General features: G+C 39.5%; 1 protein-coding gene across 15 annotated transcripts in view; it reads left to right on the top strand.

Moving 5' to 3' along the window:
- The window catches only part of LOC114642397 (stonustoxin subunit alpha-like), a 157658-nt gene that overhangs the window by 84306 nt on the left and 53543 nt on the right, over positions 1–19809 (top strand). For all 15 annotated transcript variants that reach the window (XM_051921884.1, XM_051921883.1, XM_051921878.1 and 12 more), the window contains exon 5: positions 10866–11042. In XM_051921884.1, the coding sequence (XP_051777844.1) occupies positions 10866–11042 (177 nt within the window). The remainder of the gene's footprint in view (positions 1–10865; positions 11043–19809) is intronic.

Below are 19809 nucleotides of genomic sequence, written 5' to 3'. Positions count from 1 at the left end.
GACTCAAACCACCTACACCTGAACACCAGCAAAACCAAGGAGCTGGTGGTGGATTTTAGGAGGCCCAGACCCCTCATAGACCCCGTGATCATCAAAGGTGACATCTGCAATAAGATGCTACGCGGTGGTGTGCTGGGGAGGCAGCATTAAGAGGAAAGACGCCTCACGCCTGGACAAACTGGTGAGGAAGGCAGGCTCTATTGTTGGCATGGAGCTGGACAGTTTAACATCTGTGGCAGAGCGACGGGCGCTCAGCAGGCTCCTATCAATTATGGAGAATCCACTGCATCCACTAAATAGTATCATCACTAGACAGAAGAGCAGCTTCAGCGACAGACTGCTGTCACTGTCCTGCTCCACTGACAGACTGAGGAGATCATTCCTCCCCCAAACTATGCGACTCTTCAATTCCACCCGGGGGGGAAAACGTTAACATTTAACATTATACAAATTTATTGTCTGTTTTTTCACCTGTATTATCATTCTTTAATTTAATATTATTTATTATATCAGTATGCTGCTGCTGCTGGAGAATGTGAATTTCCCATTGGGATTAATAAAGTATCTATCTATCTATCTATCTATCTATCTATCTATCTATCTATCTATCTATCTATCTATCTATCTATCTATCTATCTATCTATCTATCTATCTATCTATCTATCTATCTATCTATCTATCTATCTATCTATCTATCTATCTATCTTGACGTTGAAACCCTGCATGTGCATGACTAGCATAGAGTAAGCAACATCTAGAATGGCATTGACATCGGGTGAGAGAGTGAACAAGAAAAAAATGCTATTTGCATATTATTATTTATTTTTTGTGTATTATTGCTGAATCGATCTCTGACTTACCAAACTCCAATTTTAATATCAGTGATCTGGAGATTGAAAACGAAAGTCAGGTGCCTGCATCAGCTGACTGGTTGCCAGCTGATTGTAGTGCTGGACATGCTCAAGCAGCTGACGCGCCAACAAAAATGTTTGTCCCTTGATGACTACACACACATTGATCTGTGAGAGACAAGCTGGCAACTGGACTTCACTAAACAACGCGGCCTGGTGGTGGACACTATGGATTAGCAGCCCCTCAACTACTTCAAGCCGTTTTCTTTTACCAGAAAGTGCCTTTCAGCTTATGAGTGATGAGACAAACACGTATGCAATAAATATGTGAATATGCCTATTGTAGGGGCTCCTGGAACATAAAACAGAGTGACTTTTGTCATAAATAAGTATTTTATGTTGATTTATGCGTGAAATCATTGCTTTGTGAGCTTTTTAGAAAACTTTAGTTTTTTGGATAAATATTCAGCCCTGGGGCAAAAAGAAGAAAAAATAATTAGCCCTAAAAGAGTTAATTACCACTTATTACAATGTTATATTAAAATACTCTCCAAAGTCCTTGCCAGTAGGATTGAGAAAGTTCTTCCTTCGATAATATCACAAGACCAAACTGGATTTATTAAATGCCAGACACTTGGCTTTCAATCTTCGTCGCTTGTTTAATGTAATATATTCATACCCATACACTCCAGAGATATTATCGTTGGATGCAGAAAAAGCTTTTGATATGGTTGAATGGAACTACCTTTTCACGACATTGGAAAAATTTGGGTTTGGCCCGAACAATTGTGTATGGATTAAACTACTGTATACCAAACCAGAAGCTTCAGTTTGTATTAACAACATTATTTCAGACTACTTCAAACTAGAACATGGTATCAGACAAGGATGCCCCTTGTCACCACTGCTTTTTGCAATCGCCATACAGCCACTGGCAGTTCACTGTTAAAATGCTTATAAGATAAAGGGGATTATCAGAGAAGGACTTGAACAGAAAATATCTCTATATGCAAATGATATGGTACTGTATATATCAGACCCACAAAATACTGTGCCTGTAGTCCTAACAGCACTAAAAGAATTTCAAAAGATTTCTGGTCTCAAAATTAATTTGACTAAAAGTGTGCTCTTTCCAGTGCACTCTCCAGCACACAATATTATATTGGACACCTTCCCTTTTATCATTGCAGATCAGTTTAAATACCTAGGGGTAAACATCACAAGTAAACATAAAGCTCTTTATCAACAAAATTTTGCTGTCTGCTTTTAAAAAACTTAAACAAAACCTGTATAGATGGTCCACCATTCATATTACTTTAGGTGGAAGAATTATCATTGTCAAGATGAATATCCTTCCTAAGCTTCTATTTCAAAACATTTCAATATACACCAACAAATCATTTTTTAAGAAATTAGATTCACTCATAACCTAATTTATTTGGAATTCAAAACATCCACATATCTAAAGGGTGACCCTACAACGACCTAAGGCAGAAGGTGGCATGGCTCTACCTAACTTTCAGTTTAATTACTGGGCAGCAAATATACAACCTATAAAAACCTGGAAATGGACAGAAATAGATGAACATGCACAGGCTTGGTCTGCAATAGAAATTAAATCCTGCAGCACTTCACCTTTGCATGAGAACCACCTTTTTCCACCCTCTCAAACATACAGAGCTTTTAATGTCTGGAAAACATTTGGGATTAAACCACTTAGAGACCTGTACATAGACAACATCCTGTGAACAATTACACTCCAAATTTAACCTTCGAGCAACACATTTCTTTCACTACCTTCAAATTAGAAACTTTGTTAAATAAAATCTGCCCAACTTACCTCACCTCCCACCTACCAAGTTCTAATCCGGAAAAAATATTGATCAGTCTTGAGGACTCAGACAGCGTTTCCTGTAACATATTAAAACATTTTAAAGTCCCTCCCTTTCAAAGATCCCAGAGTACATTGGGAAAAGGATCTCTGCGAATGTTGCAATCAAGTTCCAGCATCACTGGGTCACATGTTTTGGGCCTGCGCCAAATTAACATCATTTTGGACCAAAATCTTTAAATGCCTTTCAGACAGCCTTGGTGTCACAATCCCTCCTAACCCACTAACAGCTGTGTGTGGTGGGCTGACAGAGGGGCTTAAAGTGGAGATGGACACACAAACTGTGATTGCCTTTACTACACTATTGGCATGTAGACTTATCTTGCTCAACTGGAAGTATCTGAACTCACCTCTTTTAAGTCAGTGGGTAACTGATGTTATATATTATTTAAAATTGGAAAAAAATTCACTTAGTGGATGTGTGTAAAACTTTTTTCAAACCTGGAAGGATCTATTTAATAACATTTTAGAATAAGCATTTAAATTGAGGAAGCAGATTCTCTTCCCCTTTTTATTCTATTTATTAACATACTTATTTTTTTCTACTATTAAAGTTTCACTCTGTTGGCCTGGCTCTCTTTCTCTTGGGTGGGGGTTGACTTGACTTGAGCCTAGTTTTGTAATATTTGACTTGCTTCTATGAAATGTTGTTTGATTTTATTAAATTCAATAAAACATTTAAAAAAAGTTACAATGGTTAAAGACTAAAGGCAAGAATTTTCATTCAAAAATGAAAACTAAAAATATTTTTAATAAAATAATTATTTTATTTCATTTAGTTTTTCCAGCTACGTTAATAGTTTTAGTTTATTGTTTTGGTTTTGTTAATTATTTTATTTCAGTTTATGAAGTTTTTTTAATAATAGTTTCAGTTTTGATTTTAGTTGTTGTTAACTATAATCACCTTATTTACAGCATGGAAGTAGCAGCAGGAAGAAAGCGTGTAATAGAGAGAGCATCCTAAACAGCAAATACAGAGGCTTAGAGAGGGCCAGTTTACTTTGTTAAAAGTACTTACAGTGGTGTGAAAAACTATTTGCCCCCTTCCTGATTTCTTATTCTTTTGCATGTTTGTCACACAAAATGTTTCTGATCATCAAACACATTTAACCATTAGTCAAATATAACACAAGTAAACACAAAATGCAGTTTGTAAATGGTGGTTTTTATTATTTAGGGAGAAAAAAAAATCCAAACCTACATGGCCCTGTGTGAAAAAGTATTGCCCCCTGAACCTAATAACTGGTTGGGCCACCCTTAGCAGCAATAACTGCAATCAAGCGTTTGCGATAACTTGCAATGAGTCTTTCACAGCGCTCTGGAGAAATTTTGGCCCACTCATCTTTGCAAAATTGTTGTAATTCAGCTTTATTTGAGGGTTTTCTAGCATGAACCACCTTTTTAAGGTCATGCCATAGCATCTCAATTGGATTCAGGTCAGGACTTTGACTAGGCCACTCCAAAGTCTTCAGTTTGTTTTTCTTCAGCCATTCAGAGGTGGATTTGCTGGTGTGTTTTGGGTCATTGTCCTGTTGCAGCACCCAAGATCGCTTCAGCTTGAGTTGACGAACAGATGGCCGGACATTCTCCTTCAGGATTTTTTGGTAGACAGTAGAATTCATGGTTCCATCTATCACAGCAAGCCTTCCAGGTCCTGAAGCAGCAAAACAACCCCAGACCATCACACTACCACCACCATATTTTACTGTTGGTATGATGTTCTTTTTCTGAAATGCTGTGTTCCTTTTACGCCAGATGTAACGGGACATCCAAAAAGTTCAACTTTTGTCTCATCAGTCCACAAGGTATTTTCCCAAAAGTCTTGGCAATCATTGAGATGTTTCTTAGCAAAATTGAGACGAGCCCTAATGTTCTTTTTGCTTAACAGTGGTTTGCGTCTTGGAAATCTGCCATGCAGGCCGTTTTTGCCCAGTCTCTTTCTTATGGTGGAGTCGTGAACACTGACCTTAATTGAGGCAAGTGAGGCCTGCAGTTCTTTAGACGTTGTCCTGGGGTCTTTTGTGACCTCTCGGATGAGTCGTCTCTGCGCTCTTGGGGTAATTTTGGTCGGCCGGCCACTCCTGGGAAGGTTCACCACTGTTCCATGTTTTTGCCATTTGTGGATAATGGCTCTCACTGTGGTTCGCTGGAGTCCCAAAGCTTTAGAAATGGCTTTATAACCTTTACCAGACTGATAGATCTCAATTACTTCTGTTCTCATTTGTTCTTGAATTTCTTTGGATCTTGGCATGATGTCTAGCTTTTGAGGTGCTTTTGGTCTACTTCTCTGTGTCAGGCAGCTCCTATTTAAGTGATTTCTTGATTGAAACAGGTGTGGCAGTAATCAGGCCTGGGGGTGGCTACGGAAATTGAACTCAGGTGTGATACACCACAGTTAGGTTATTTTTTAACAAGGGGGCAATTACTTTTTCACACAGGGCCATGTAGGTTTGGATTTTTTTTCTCCCTAAATAATAAAAACCATCATTTAAAAACTGCATTTTGTGTTTACTTGTGTTATATTTGACTAATGGTTAAATGTGTTTGATGATCAGAAACATTTTGTGTGACAAACATGCAAAAGAATAAGAAATCAGGAAGGGGGCAAATAGTTTTTCACACCACTGTAAGTGCCACCCAAACGTGTTTTACTCATTACACCAACACAATGCTAGTCCTTTATGATACTGAAGTTCTTGAAAACTGGCTTTGATGAAGTCTGCTCCCAGGAGGCCTGTATCTGCAGGAGATGCCAGCAGAACTCAAGAAGGAAATCACCGAGCTGCTTTGTAATTAGAAATTGGCACATTTTCCCCAGGTGTCCTTTAATGAGACAGTATGGACCTCCAAAGTGAGGTGGGAGGAGACTTCATATCAGAGAGGTAAAAACAGGTGGGTCAGGTACTCTCTGGGGGCATCAACCTCAGAGTTTTATTGTCCAACTGATTTCTTTACATTCCTGAGATGGTCAGAGATTCTGATTACTCTGAGGTGATATGTGGGAATGACGAGACCAAATGGGTCATCTCAAAATCAGTCCACAGAAAGAGAGAAGTAGTGATAGTGGGGGACTCACTCATTAAGGGGACTGAGGCACAAGTGTGCTCCAGAGTCTGGAAGGATGGATAGGCTCCTGGCCAGAGTAGAAGTGAATTCAGTTGTCATTGTCCATGCTGGAAAATATTGACTTAAGTAAGGTCAGGCTGTCAGTTCTACAATCCGAATTTAAAGAATTAGGTGCCAAGCTGAGAGGCGGAACTGAGAAGGTGGTCTTCTTTGAAAGTCGACCTATGCAGGTTTGACACACGGCTGAAATCTTGGTTTTACACAGAAGGACTTTGGTTTATGGGGTATTGGGACTCTACACTTGAACTGGAGGGGCACTGGGGAGGCGTGTGAGTAGTTTAGTTGAGGAGACAGGGAGTTTAGGACAGGCCTGGTTTAGACCTTCACATGAAGAGAGACCTGGTAGTGTAAATAGAAATAAACAAGTCCACTGTTTAAAAGATAAAGTAAATAAGTAATACATTAAAATATGCTTCACTTAATGTTAAGAGAATAAAATGAGTGAGTTAGGTTTATATGTAGCTGCACATACTCTAAGTATGATACAATAGAAAGAAGAGAAATGTGGCAAATAACAGAGATGGGAAAGATAAACAGAGTGGGTTACATTTCTTTTATTTGACAGTGGCATATTCATGGTCACACGGTCATAAGTGGGATATGAACTCACAATCTCAGAGTGTAAAGTCCAAAGCCTTAATGACTACAGCACAATAGAATTGTGGGTGATTGAACTGCTACGGTAATGTTATTAGAGTAAATATTGAGCCAATGCAACAAAGTCTAAATAAGACTTTAAATATGGAGACAGTTGAGAACCAATGGAGTATTTTTCATATAATGCAGGACAAGTTCATCCCAAAGTTCATCAGAAAAATCAGATTGGAATTAAAATATACAGACAGTGCAATAGCCAATGCTACATATGTGAAGTAATGGAAAACCATTTAAAAGAAAGGAATAGGCTCAGTCAAAGGGGTAGATGCACTAATTAGATTAAAGAGACTGAAATCTAACAAATCACCTGGGATCTCATTTATAAAACTAAAAAAAACGCTATCTGCGTTCAACAGCATCTGGGTGCTCTGCAACTGAGATCACTTGCAGCATTATAGCACTTCTCTGTGTTCTGGAGATCCAGGAAAGGTGTAAGATGTCAGGGTTTGAGTGGGTACCCAATGTTACCTGGCACATGTAATAAGATGATTGCTGATACAACAAACAGTACAGGCCTAATGAAAAACAACGGTCTACTAAAGCTAGTTTCCCTCAAAATAAATGAATCACAAGTAGACTGAGTCCATGGAGACATGATGTTTGTCAGCCTCATCATGGCATCACATATGACTTGTGCATTAATGGTGTGTATTCTCACTAGATTGTCCTTATTGCAATGTGAGTGCAGTAAAGTGACTCAGTTACGTTAGGAGAACCAGACCCAGTTGACTTTTTATATTAGTAAAATGTGTTATGTTTAATATATGTACACCCACACCATATGAAAACTGAATGTAGTGCCTTGTGAGTCAGCTAATGGCTTTCAGCACTGCGGGTGTGACGGAGTGAAGCTCAGTGCAAATACGTAGCATTGGCCCTCTTAAAAGTGAACTAAAATAGAGTCTGTGCATCAGAGCGGTGATATTTCAGTTCTGATATTAATTGTACTTTTACTTTTTATTTTATTTTATAAAATTCATTTTTATTTTAGTTTTCAGTGGAGTCAACAATTTTTATTTTTACTGTATTTAGTTCTGTATTTAAAATTTTAGCTTTTATCTTATTTAATTCTTGCTTTTTTACATTATTTTAGTACAATGTTAGTTTTTTTTTTTTTTTCTGTTGCAAGCCCACAAATGGCGGCCTGCACATATTTCAATGCAAGTTATGTTTCAGTCAACAAAATACACTCATAGTTCATAATGCCGTTAAACACAGCCTGACGATCAATGACCAAAATGATTAAGTGGCCTAATGAGTACAGTGAGCAAGATCAAATGTTTCAACCCAAGAAACCGGTCTGTGCAGCACTTTGCTTTTAACCTTTAAACAAGCACGCATTTCGAAAGATTTGTTCATGCTGCAACAATGTCCACTGCACAGATAGCCACATAGTGAAAATATTCACTTGATGAGCGCCTGTAATGCAGGTACACAGACAAGGTCCTCGGCCACTGGCGCCAGCAGACTGTCCATTGACGATTTCTGCTGCCAGTACTGAAGGGCAGTGACATGCGGTGAGGTTCATGGCTGGTGACTCCTTCAGAGTTTCAAATATATGAACCCCAAAGAGTAGCTTATTCACTATTCAACTGGCAGCATGCACATTGACTACTGGTTGTGTTTCATATCTCATCAACATTCTTTACACACACATATGTAAGGTACATATTTGGCTAAGAAAGAACGTTACATTTATAGAGGCGAGAAAGAGCAGAGAGATCGCATTTGCTCCGTACCCTCCATGTGTTCTAAATTTACCGTTGCAATTCCACAATTCATACTTATTCAATGCAAATGAAAGTATAGAGTGGTGTACAAAAAGAAAGTGGATGTCAATTTTGACCTTAATTGAAATATTTAGTTGTTTTTAAAAGTTTTTAATTCTGATGCTTTAATCTATTTTAATACAGACTGTTCAACAAAAGGATAACAAGAAAAGCAAAACAATATTTTGTTTAAGGTCAAAATGTAGTTTTTAAATATTGGATTTTTTTCTTAGTCTGATCCCATTTGTTATAAAATTGATTTTTTTTATGGTCTTTCCTTTATTTGACATGAAGCCTATCCTTCCTTCCGCAACTTTCTTGTTAAAGTCCTCCCTATTTTCCTTTAGTTTTAAAAGTCTTAATCTTCCATTTTGGCAGTCAGTCGGAACAAAGAATAAAAATAAACAGCCTGCTGCTGTGCACTTGACTTTCTGATATTGCTAACTTATTGGCGCCTCTGCGTAGAAGAACAGCAGCATCAAGCACCTGTCAGGCTCACAGGTACCTCCTTCGGTGTGGCACGGTACTGTCTGCCATATCTTGTGCCTTTTCACCTTGGTTTTATGTCCGATCAGCAAGACTAAATATGTCACACACATTCATTAAACATATTAGCCAGACTGTGGAAAGTCAGGGTGTATAATAAACGTGTCTTCACACATTATATTGGTGACATACAGAGAGACAGCAACAGGCACATGCCAACTGCATACATCAACCCCGTGCGTGAGGGAGAGCACAGTCCGAGGTGAGGCTCGTGTCATCTCATCGCAGGTGCACCTTGCGTTTCTCCCCTGTATTTGAACAGAAAATGTTCCAATTCAGCGATTTTGAATATAAAAATGATCAAAATTATTGGACCTGCATGACTCTAATTTGAAGAGCCAGAGTCGGGGTGGGGGAAGTGGATAGAGAAAGAAAGAAAGAAACTGTGTTTTTGTTTTGCGGACATTGTGTTCTTCGTATGGAGAAAAGAAAGTGCTTCCCCACCTATTAATAAAGGTGTGCTGTGTGGCAGTTTGTGCCCGGCATGTCTGTGTTGTTGTCAGGACGGCTGTACACACCCCTGTGATCCACAACAGTAGAGCTGCTGCTGTCCATTTTTGCTGATGGCTTCTGTGCTTCCCTTAAAGGTCACTGAGTCTTTGATTGTCCTCAGATATTTACAACTGTCAATGATCTCCACTGCCTGCTCTTTGGTGATTATTTCTTGTTGGTGACTGGTGCTGCTTCTAAGTTTGATTATTAGTAGAAAAGGCTCATCACACAAGTTCACAAAGTCATCTCTCACTGGACCAGGACTGGTTTCATTCACACTCAGTAGGCTAACAATCAGTGAGTCATCAGCACATATTGAGATGAACCTGTCCTCAAATTGACTGAGACCACCATTAGTGTAGAGGAGTACAAAAGAGGAGAAAGAACAGACATGATAGGACCTGTGGATGAGGACAACATGTCAGACAGGCAGCCATTGACTTTCACTCTTCAGTTCTTGTCTCTTAAGTCAATCAGCCATCCTACCAAACTGAAGTCAAAATTAAATTCTTTAATATGTCTTCTTGCAAGAAGGTGAGGCTTAATGGTGTTAAAGGCTGAAGAGAAGTCTACAAACAGGAGCCTCACATGAGTCTTGGTGCTCTACAAGGGGTCATAAAAGAGATGAAGCAAAATGATATAAGAACATAAGACATCTGACAAATGAGAAGAGACCATTCAGTCCATCAAGCCTGTTTGTTTAGTTAATAACTAAGCTGTCCCAATGTCTCATCCAGATTCTTCTTAAAGGTCGTCAAGGTTTCTGCTTCAACTCCATGTCTTAGTAGTTTGTTTCAGAGTCCCGCAACTCTTTGCATACTGAAGTTCTTCCTGACTTAAGTCCTAAACGCACTTCACCTTAATTTCCATTGATGTCCTCGAGTATGAGATTCATCCTTAAGCTGAAAGAATTCTGCAGGATCTCCTTAATCAATGCCTTTGGGGATTTTAAATACCTGGATGAGGTCAAAACACAGTCTCCTCTGCTCAGACTAAACAGGTTTAATTCTCTGAGTCTGTCACAGTAGGACATGTCCTTCAGTGCTGCTATGTCTTTCTCATATCAGGGTGACGAGAACTGCACACAATACTCCAGATGTGGTCTCATTAGTGCATTATATAGTTTGAGTATAATGTCCCTGCTGCTGGTCACCACTAGAGCTGCCAGTCCTGAGTAGTAAATGACAGACAAGAATTCCAGTTTGTCATCATCGCCCCGTGGTCACCTGTGACAAGTCCGTCACACGAGTGCAGGACGCCGTCAGTCTCATGTCTGTGACGTTCTTATTCAGTGTTGATGTCCACATGTCAGTGAATGACTTGGCACCAGTCAGTCCAGCGTGAAGGCAGGAGACCCTATCAGGTATATAGCACCTTACTTTAGAAGAATGGCAGTGGTCTCGTGTTCACACTGCACTTCAGTGAAAACTCAGAATACAAGTGGCCATTGAACCTTTGTGATGTTTGTCCTTCTGTCTGTCTGTCTGTCTGTCTCTCCTCATGTCCTCACTTCTCTCTCTTCTTCTCCACAGCCTGTCTCGTTGTGGTCTCACCTCCAGATGTTGCTCAGCGCTCTCCTCAGCTCTTTCTTCTCCATATTCACGACTGACTGAACTGAACCTGAGCGAAAACAACAACATGGAGGATTCAGGAGTGGATCAGCTGTGTGAGGGGCTGAGGAGTGAAAACTGCAAATTAGAGAAACTGACGTAAGTGAACAACAAGTGTGTGTGAGTGTGTGTGTGTGTGTGTGTGTCTCATTGATTTTATTTCTTGTCACATTATGGCTCTGACTTTTCCACTCACACAACACAAACGCTTTGTTTAATCAGGACAGACTGCAGTGTCCCTTATGGACAGACAGATGGACATGAGGTGACACAACTGCAGATTTCCTTTAATAATTCAATTCATAAAGACAGCATTGTGACCCTGAGCCCCTCCACCACACTGGTCACTCTCCTCATCCTCTCTGTCCAGACTGTTGTTTTATTTCTTGTCCCACAAGCTCACGCTGTCCATTCTTTAGTTTAATCTCGTACTTGTTCCTGTCCTCCATTGTCACTTTCCCCCTTACACTCCTCTGATGTCCTCACTAAAGTTTGTTAAAAATCACTAAAATAGAATAAGGAGGAGAAATACAGTCAGTGTGAGGAGAAGAGACGACTAAAGTGACATAAGACAAAGAGGAGTGGAGAGCTAGAGCTGAACTGGAGTGACAGATAAGGAGAAAGAGAACAGAATAACAAAGATAAGGAGAGAGAAGAGAAGGAGATGAACAGATGGATGGAAAGAACGAATAAAAGAGGAGGACAAGGCAGAGGATAAGGCGAAGGAGAGAGAGGAGGACAGACAGAGGAACAGGAGGAGAGGTGGACAGCAGCAGTAGAAATGACCAGCCAGCCATACAGAGAAAGAGAAGGTGACAGGGAGGAGAGGAATTAGGACTGAAGGCAGTGTGGACAGTAAGGTGGGAGACACAGGAAGTGACCGCCATTATAGCCAAGTGGACTGAACAGGCCGACATCATTCTACAAGACATGACCCCCAGGTCTACACAGAACATCGACATATATCTGTCAGTGGGCTTAGTGACCGACAGGTGAACACGCACATCATGTGCAGTAGACGTCCAGAGACACTGAGAGGATTCTGGGAAGGTGACCTCAGTGGGGGTGTCAGTGAGATACTCCAGTGTGAGAAGTGGCGCCCTCTTGTGTTTGTAACTCACACTTGTGTCTCTTGTGGGACATTAAAACAAGAATCTCACCACATGATCAGTGTAGGCTGTCACATGACTTTCTCAATAATCCAGTATATAGCGCCTTTCTGATATTTTTATACACACATGGTCTTCACTGATGTCATCACAGGTCCACACCCTCTGCCTCACAAATCCTTCTTTTGTCATTTCACTCAGTCAGGGTCTTCCTCAATGCCAGCAGACCATCAAACGGTCGACTGGAGATGTGAATAATTTGATCGTCACTAAGGTCACCTGTCACACTAGTCCTGTGCCCCACTGGTCACGCTGGTCACTGCGTGATTCTCTTTATTACTAAATACAAAGCTGTGTGGTGACACATGTCAGGGGTCAGTGGTTGTGTGCAGGTTTTTAAATTAAAATGGTGGACTCAGAGGGGCGTAGGTGGATGTGGTAGTGTGGGGAGCAGAGCAGCCCTGGAGTGTTGGTGGTGAATTGGTGGAGCGCACTTTACACCTGCAGACACGTGTGGATCAGCCAGTGTCCTCATTAGTGTTCTGGGGTGTGGAATTAGACACCTGCACCCCAGTGAATTTAAAATGAGCTGAGCAGGATAGACAAGAACAAAACTGAACAGGAAAGAAAAATGAAAAGATGGAGATGGAGGTTAAATGAGAAATAAAGTAAATGTAGAATCGTTGCTGAGCTAAAGCGGTGGAGTGGAGACAAGTGGTTGTGAAGTGGACCTGAGAGAAGTGAGAGGAGTGAGCACACAGAACTCAAGGGCCAAGGGCAAAACCTGCCTCTTTTATATCAATGGATTATTTATTGACTGTTTATTGTGATTTTAATCTCCACCAATGAACACTCATTTTATTGGGGAATATTAATTTATTTATTTATTAACTTATCTATTGAAGAAGCACTTCACTTTATTTAGGTTTTGAACACTTCATTTTGTTGTATTGTCAAGCTGTTAAGCACTTACCATCTCCTTTTGCTCATTTGTGTCCTTATTGTTCGGCTCATCCTCAGACTTGACTATTGATGTCTCAGTTTCAAGGGCGTGTGACAGCTGTAGGCCACCAAGGCCATCACAAGCCAATTAAGAGCACGTGGATCAGAGAGGCCACAGAGAAGTCACAGCACGGTTTAAAGTCAACATATTTCAATGTCTTTAAAATGGATAAGTGGACATTAGCACAACAATTGCTAAGTACAACAAGATCAAACTCGGGTAAAAGCCTGACCTCAGGCGACTGGGCCAAGACAAAGAACTGGGAGGACTAGAAAAAGGCCGAGCACAGCCTGGAGAAAAGGAGGAGAGGGGAAAAGAGGAACATCTGAGACAAGCTTGGGGACAATTCTGTCCACATGGCTATGTGACAAGTGACAACTAGTAACCCACAACAAGAAGAAAATATAAAGTTGCTCAACACACCTGATATACCAGCTGGACCAGTCAAATGGCAGATAAAAAAGACAACCGGACATTCAGAAAGCTGCTGTTCACTTCTACTCTACCACATTAGGGGTGACTCTGGAGAAAGTGACACCATGTGACTGCACTTTCATGACATTTCCTGTCCAGTAAGTCATGAAGAAAAGGATATTGTAATTGTAATGTGATGAGACAATGTCAAGATATCTCAAAATCACTTTCTGTAAAATTGCCTATTCTTTCAAAGTGACATCCAGTCTATTATAAGATATCTAGGAATGTATTTCACATGTCTTAATTTGTATTGTAGATGGGTGAAAATGCTGTTCCGATACTTTGAAACAAGTTAATGTCTTTTTAAGGCTATCTCAAGTTGTTTTTGAGATACAGTATCTTGAAATACATTTTAAGATATCTCAAGTGAAGTAGAGACCCATTTAAAGATATCATGAAATGAATTTGAGATCTTTAAAAATGTATTTTAGGTCTTTCAAATAAAAGTAAATTTCAAGATATCTTAAAATAACTTCCCATAAGGTGGGCCAAATGAACATTTAGAGATATCTGGAAGTGCATTTTAGATATCAGTCAGTCAGTCAGTCATCATCCAACCCACTATATCCTAACACAGGGTCACGGGGGTCTATTGGAACCAATCCCAGCCAGCAGAGGACACAAGGCAGGAACAAACCCCGGGCAGGGCGCCAGTCCACATCAGGACACACACACACACCCACACACCAAGCACACACTAGGAACAATTTAGGATCGGAAATGCACCTAACCTACTTGTCTTTGAACTGTGGGAGGAAACCCACTCTGACACGAGGAGAACATGCAAACTCCTCGCAGGAAGGACCCGGGAAGCGAACCCAGATCTCCTTACTGTGAGGAAGCAGTGCTACCACTGCACCAATGTGCCATGCATTTTGGATATCTCACAGTGAATTAGATATATGGAAATGAATCTGTATTGTCTTGGTAGATTAATATTTTGCTCTACTTTCCCCTTTTCTATTATTAACGTGTAGCTAGATCTTACAGACTTACCACAGTTTATAAGGTATTGTACCATATAACTTCTCCCCACCTTTCCTTCTACATTTATAACCTCAGGCAATTAGGTGTAGTAAAAGATAAGCAGGAGTTCAGTTACTCTTTAGATAATGTATTATTGATAATATTCATAAATAATAACAATAAGAAAAGTACAAGTGAGTTCTGGCAACCATACAACCTGATAAATGCTGCTGTGTAGTTTCAGGTGGCACACAGAATTGTTAGTTACAGTAAGTGTCTCTAGTTAAGTCCTCATTTGTGGTCAGCTTTCTTCAGAACAGGCCGCATGCCTGTCTCAATATGGCTGCTGAGCTGTGCTCTTCATTGTGTTTTCCTTTTCAGTTCATTGTGTGAGATGCTCTTTCATCAGATATTTGTGACAGAGAGAATGAGGGGTAAAGCAAGCAAATTTATAGATTTTCTGTCCACACCTTACAGCCAATAGGGCGTCATGGTACTTAAAGGCTTTTGATACAATCCAGTTCCAAACAGCCACATTTCAGACCAATGGGGCAGAGAATACATTCACACCTACACCCGTGAAACTTGGCAGTTAGGCAGCCTGGCTTTCCTGTGGGGACTGACTGAGAGACTTCAGCAGAGAAACACTTACTAAACTTGTTTGAGGCACTTCACACAACCCTGTCGTAAAATTCCTAAAATGGAGGGAGGGGTGGATGGGTTCTTAAACCATCAAACCATTGCTGTTATTATCAATAATGTAACACTAATATTCCATTGCTTTCTATCAGTTACAGATAAAGACATACAAAATATTTATCAACTTGTATGCAAAATTTCACATCACAACAGCATCTAGATTTTTAAAAATCTCAAAATCACCTCCTATTATTCTTTCACTAGGACTTCCTGTCTATGTTAAGATATCACAGATTGCACAGGAAGTTATTTTAAGATATCTGAAAATATAATTCACATATCTTAAAAAGCATTTGAGAAACCTTGAAATTCACTGTTGTTTGAGTTATGTAAAATACATTTTTAGATACATCAAATTCATTTCATGGTATCTTAAATTGGGTCCACTTGAGAATTCTTATATTTGAAGATATCTCAAATTGAGATTATTTGAGAAATCTTTAAAAAGACGTTAAATTGATTCCAGATATCTCAATAGCATTTTCAGATATCTACAATACAACTTAAGATACCTGAAATACATTTACGGATACCTTGAAACAGCTTCCTGTCCACTTTCAGATATGTGAAATACATTTCAAGATATCTCAAAATGACATCCTGCGCATTTCAAAATATCTGAAACACATTTTCAGATATCTCAAATAACTTCCTGTGCATTTCAAGATACAGTTAGGTCCATAAATATTTGGACAGAGACAACTTTTTTCTCATTTTGGTTCTGTACATTACCACAATTAATTTTAAATGAAACAACTCAGATGCAGTTGAACTGCAGACTTTCAGCTTCAATTCAGTGTGTTGAACAAAACGATTGCATAAAAATGTGAGGCAACTAAAGCATTTGTTTAACACAATCCCTTCATTTCAGAGGCTCAAAAGTAATTGGACGATTGACTCAAAGGCTATTTCATGGGCAGGTGTGGGCAAGTCCGTCGTTACGTCATTATCAATTAAGCAGATAAAAGGCCTGGAGTTGATTTGAGGTGTGGTGCTTGCATGTGGAAGATTTTGCTGTGAACAGACAACATGTGGTCAAAGGAGCTCTCCATGCAGGTGAAAGAAGCCATCCTTAAGCTGCGAAAACAGAAAAAACCCATCCGAGAAATTGCTACAATATTACGAGTGGCAAACTCTACAGTTTGGTCCATCCTGAGAAAGAAAGCAAGCACTGGTGAACTCAGCAACGCAAAAAGACCTGGATGTCCACAGAAGACAACAGTGGTGGATGATTGCAGAATCATTTCCATGGTGAAGAGAAACCCCTTCACAACAGCCACCCAAGTGAACAACACTCTCCAGGGGGTAGGCGTATCGATATCCAAGTCTACCATCAAGAGAAGACTGCATGAAAGTAAATACAGAGGGTGCACTGCAAGGTGCAAGCCACTCATAAGCTTCAAGAATAGAAAGGCTAGATTGGACTTTGCTAAAGAACATCTAAAAAAACCAGCACAGTTCTGGAAAAACATTCTTTGGACAGATGAAACCAAGATCAACCTCTACCAGAATGATGGCAAGAAAAAAGTATGGAGAAGGCGTGAAACAGCTCATTATCAAAAGCATAGCACATCATCTGTAAAACATGGTGGAGGGAGGCAGTGTGATGGCTTGGGCGTGCATGGCTGCCAGTGGCACTGGGACACTAGTGTTTATTGATGATGTGACACAGGACAGAAGCAGCTGAATGAATTATGAGGTGTTCAGAGACATACTGTCTGCTCAAATCCAGCTAAATACAGCAGTCAAACTGATTCATGATACAGATGGACAATGACCCAAATCATACAGCCAAAGCAACCCAGGAGTTTATTAAAGCAAAGAAGTGGAAAATTCTTGAATGGCCAAGTCAGTCACCTGATCTTAACCCAACTGAGCAGGCATTTCACTTGTTGAAGACTAAACTTCAGACAGAAAGGCCCACAAACAAACAGCAACTGAAAGCCGCTGCAGTAAAGGCCTGGCAGAGCATTAAAAAGGAGGAAACCCGACATCTGGTGATGTCCAGGAGTTCAAGACTTCAGGCTGTCATTGCCAGCAAAGGGTTTTCAACCAAGTATTAGAAATGAACATTTTATTTCGTTATTTAATTTGTCCAATTACTTTTGAGTCCCTGAAATGAAGGGATTGTGTTCAAAAAATGCTTTAGTTGCCTCACATTTTTATGCAATCGTTTTGTTCACCCCACAGAATTAAAGCTGAAAGTCTGCACTTCAACTGCATCTGAGTTGTTTCATTTAAAATTCATTGTGGTAATGTACAGAACCAAAATTAGACAAAAGTTGTCTCTGTCCAAATATTTAAGGACCTAACTGTATCTCAGATCTTAATATAGACTGGATGTCCCATTGAAAGAATGAGACATTTTGAAGAAAGCGATTTTGAAATATCGTGAAAGGATTTTGAGATGTCATGAAATGCCCAAGAAATTATTTTGAGATTTCTGAAAATGTATTTGAGATGTCTTGAAATTCATTTCAGATATCCCAAGCAAAATGACACCTTTTATTGGCTAACTAAAAAGATTACAATATGCAAGCTTTCGAGGCAACTCAGGCCCCTTCTTCAGGTTAGATGTAATCATTGTAAGATGTAATCATTACATCTCGCCTGAAGAAGGGGCCTGAGTTGTCTCGAAAGCTTGCATATTGTAATCTTTTTAGTTAGCCAATAAAAGGTGTCATTTTGCTTGGCTTTTCTCTACATTCATAATGGCTAACACGGTACAACACCCTAGTATTTCAGAAATCCCAAATTTAATTACAAATATCTTAAAATGTTAAGGAACTTATTTTAAGATATCTCAAGAAAAGGTTTAGACATCTTAAAAATTAAATTGCATTTTAAGATATCTGAAATGTATTTTGAGATATCCCTAAATGTTATTTTGGGTTGCCATATTAAAATAGACAGATAGTCCCATTGAAGAATAAGAAGTTTTACAAGAAGGGAGTTTGAGATATTTTGAAATGCACAAGGAGTTATTTTAAAATATTTGAAAATGTATTTTGGATATCTTGAAAGGCATGTGAGATATCTTAAACTTTATTACAGATATCTTACAATGTTAAAGAATTTATTTTAAGATATATCAGAATGACTTTTAGATATCTTATAAAGTAAACTGCATTTTAAGGTATCTGAAATTAACTTTCAAATATTTTTAAACGTTAATTTGGGATGCCATATATAAATGTATTTTAAGATATCTTGAATTGCATTTCAGATACCTTGATCTCAGTCAGTAATTTGCCAACTTGCTTAGTCCTGAATTGGGTTGCAGGGAGTGCTGGAGACTATGCCAGCTTGCACAGGGCACAAGGCAGGAATAAACCATGAACAGGACGCCAGTCCATTGCAGGGTTAACACCACCCACCCCAACCACACACAAGCCAATTTAGTATCACCAATGCACCTACCATGCACGTCTTTGGACTGGGGGTGGGAACCAGAGCACCCAAAGGAAACCCACACAGACACAGGAAGAGCATACAAACTGCATGCAGGGAGGACCCCGGAGCAAACCCTGGTCTCCATACTGAGTGGTAACAGTGCTACGCTGTGTCACCGTGCTACCCACATCTTGCAATGCATTTCTAGATATCTTGAGATCTGTCTGAGATATCATACAATGCATTACCAGATTTCATAAAAAGCATTTCGAGTTATTTCTAAATGTTAATTTGGCTTGCCATAGTAGTTGCATACGTTACCCAGGTTGGTGAATCTCCAATTCTTTGACACAAGGATACTTGTCCATCAACACCCACCACAAAAACACCCCATTGTGCATATTGTTGATTAAACAGCAACCCTCTCAAACACCAGCAACCATCTAGCTGAGGATATGCAGACGTTTTCATTTTTTTAGAGACTTTTAATTAAAAAGTAAATAACAGGCAGAAACATTCAGAATTATTGCAAGAAAAGGTCACCAGTTGGACTAAACGTATTTCTTCTTGTGTGAATGAAGTGAATTTAGCTGAAAGCAAAACACAATTTATTACTGTTTTTTTTTTTTGTTATAAGTGAAACATTGAGATTTGCTCCAAATTCAATTGTTTAAATCATTTCACTCCTCACTATTTGACACTAATGTCAAAATGTGTCTGAAATTTACCAAAAGTAATCTTCATGAATGGAGAGTGGTTTGGGAATTCAAATAGCCAACTGCTGATTGTGAGCTCAATGGCTTGATGGACTCTCAAGATCTGGAGGGCCCGTCGGTGTCATTTATGCCCTGTTGTCCTGCCAGAGGTAAGGACATTGAATTTCACAGAGTTGTCAGCTCTGTACCACAGATGTGTGTTGTTACATGACATTACATGACAATTGGACTGGACATAGAGCTCAGACTGAGATGTACTGACGTCATCCTTGAAAATGGAAGAGAAGCGGCTGAGAAATTTGTGCTCTGATGTGTGAGACTTAATTAAAAATACATTTTGATCCAAAAAACTGTGTGTTTTGGTTTCCACTAAGAAGCCATGCAGGAATTTTTAAAGTTGTTTTTCCCTTTAAAAAGGTTTATTTATGCCTTTCATTCGCCTGCACAGGAGTAAAAAGTGCTGAGAGTTTAGGTGAGCATTTGGAAAAGTTACTTGTACTTGT

The sequence above is a fragment of the Erpetoichthys calabaricus genome (genome assembly GCF_900747795.2).
Source record: "Erpetoichthys calabaricus chromosome 1 unlocalized genomic scaffold, fErpCal1.3 SUPER_1_unloc_3, whole genome shotgun sequence".
Lineage (NCBI taxonomy): Eukaryota > Metazoa > Chordata > Cladistia > Polypteriformes > Polypteridae > Erpetoichthys > Erpetoichthys calabaricus.
Note: the sequence above shows the minus strand (reverse complement) of the source record. Positions and strands in the feature narration are given on the sequence as shown.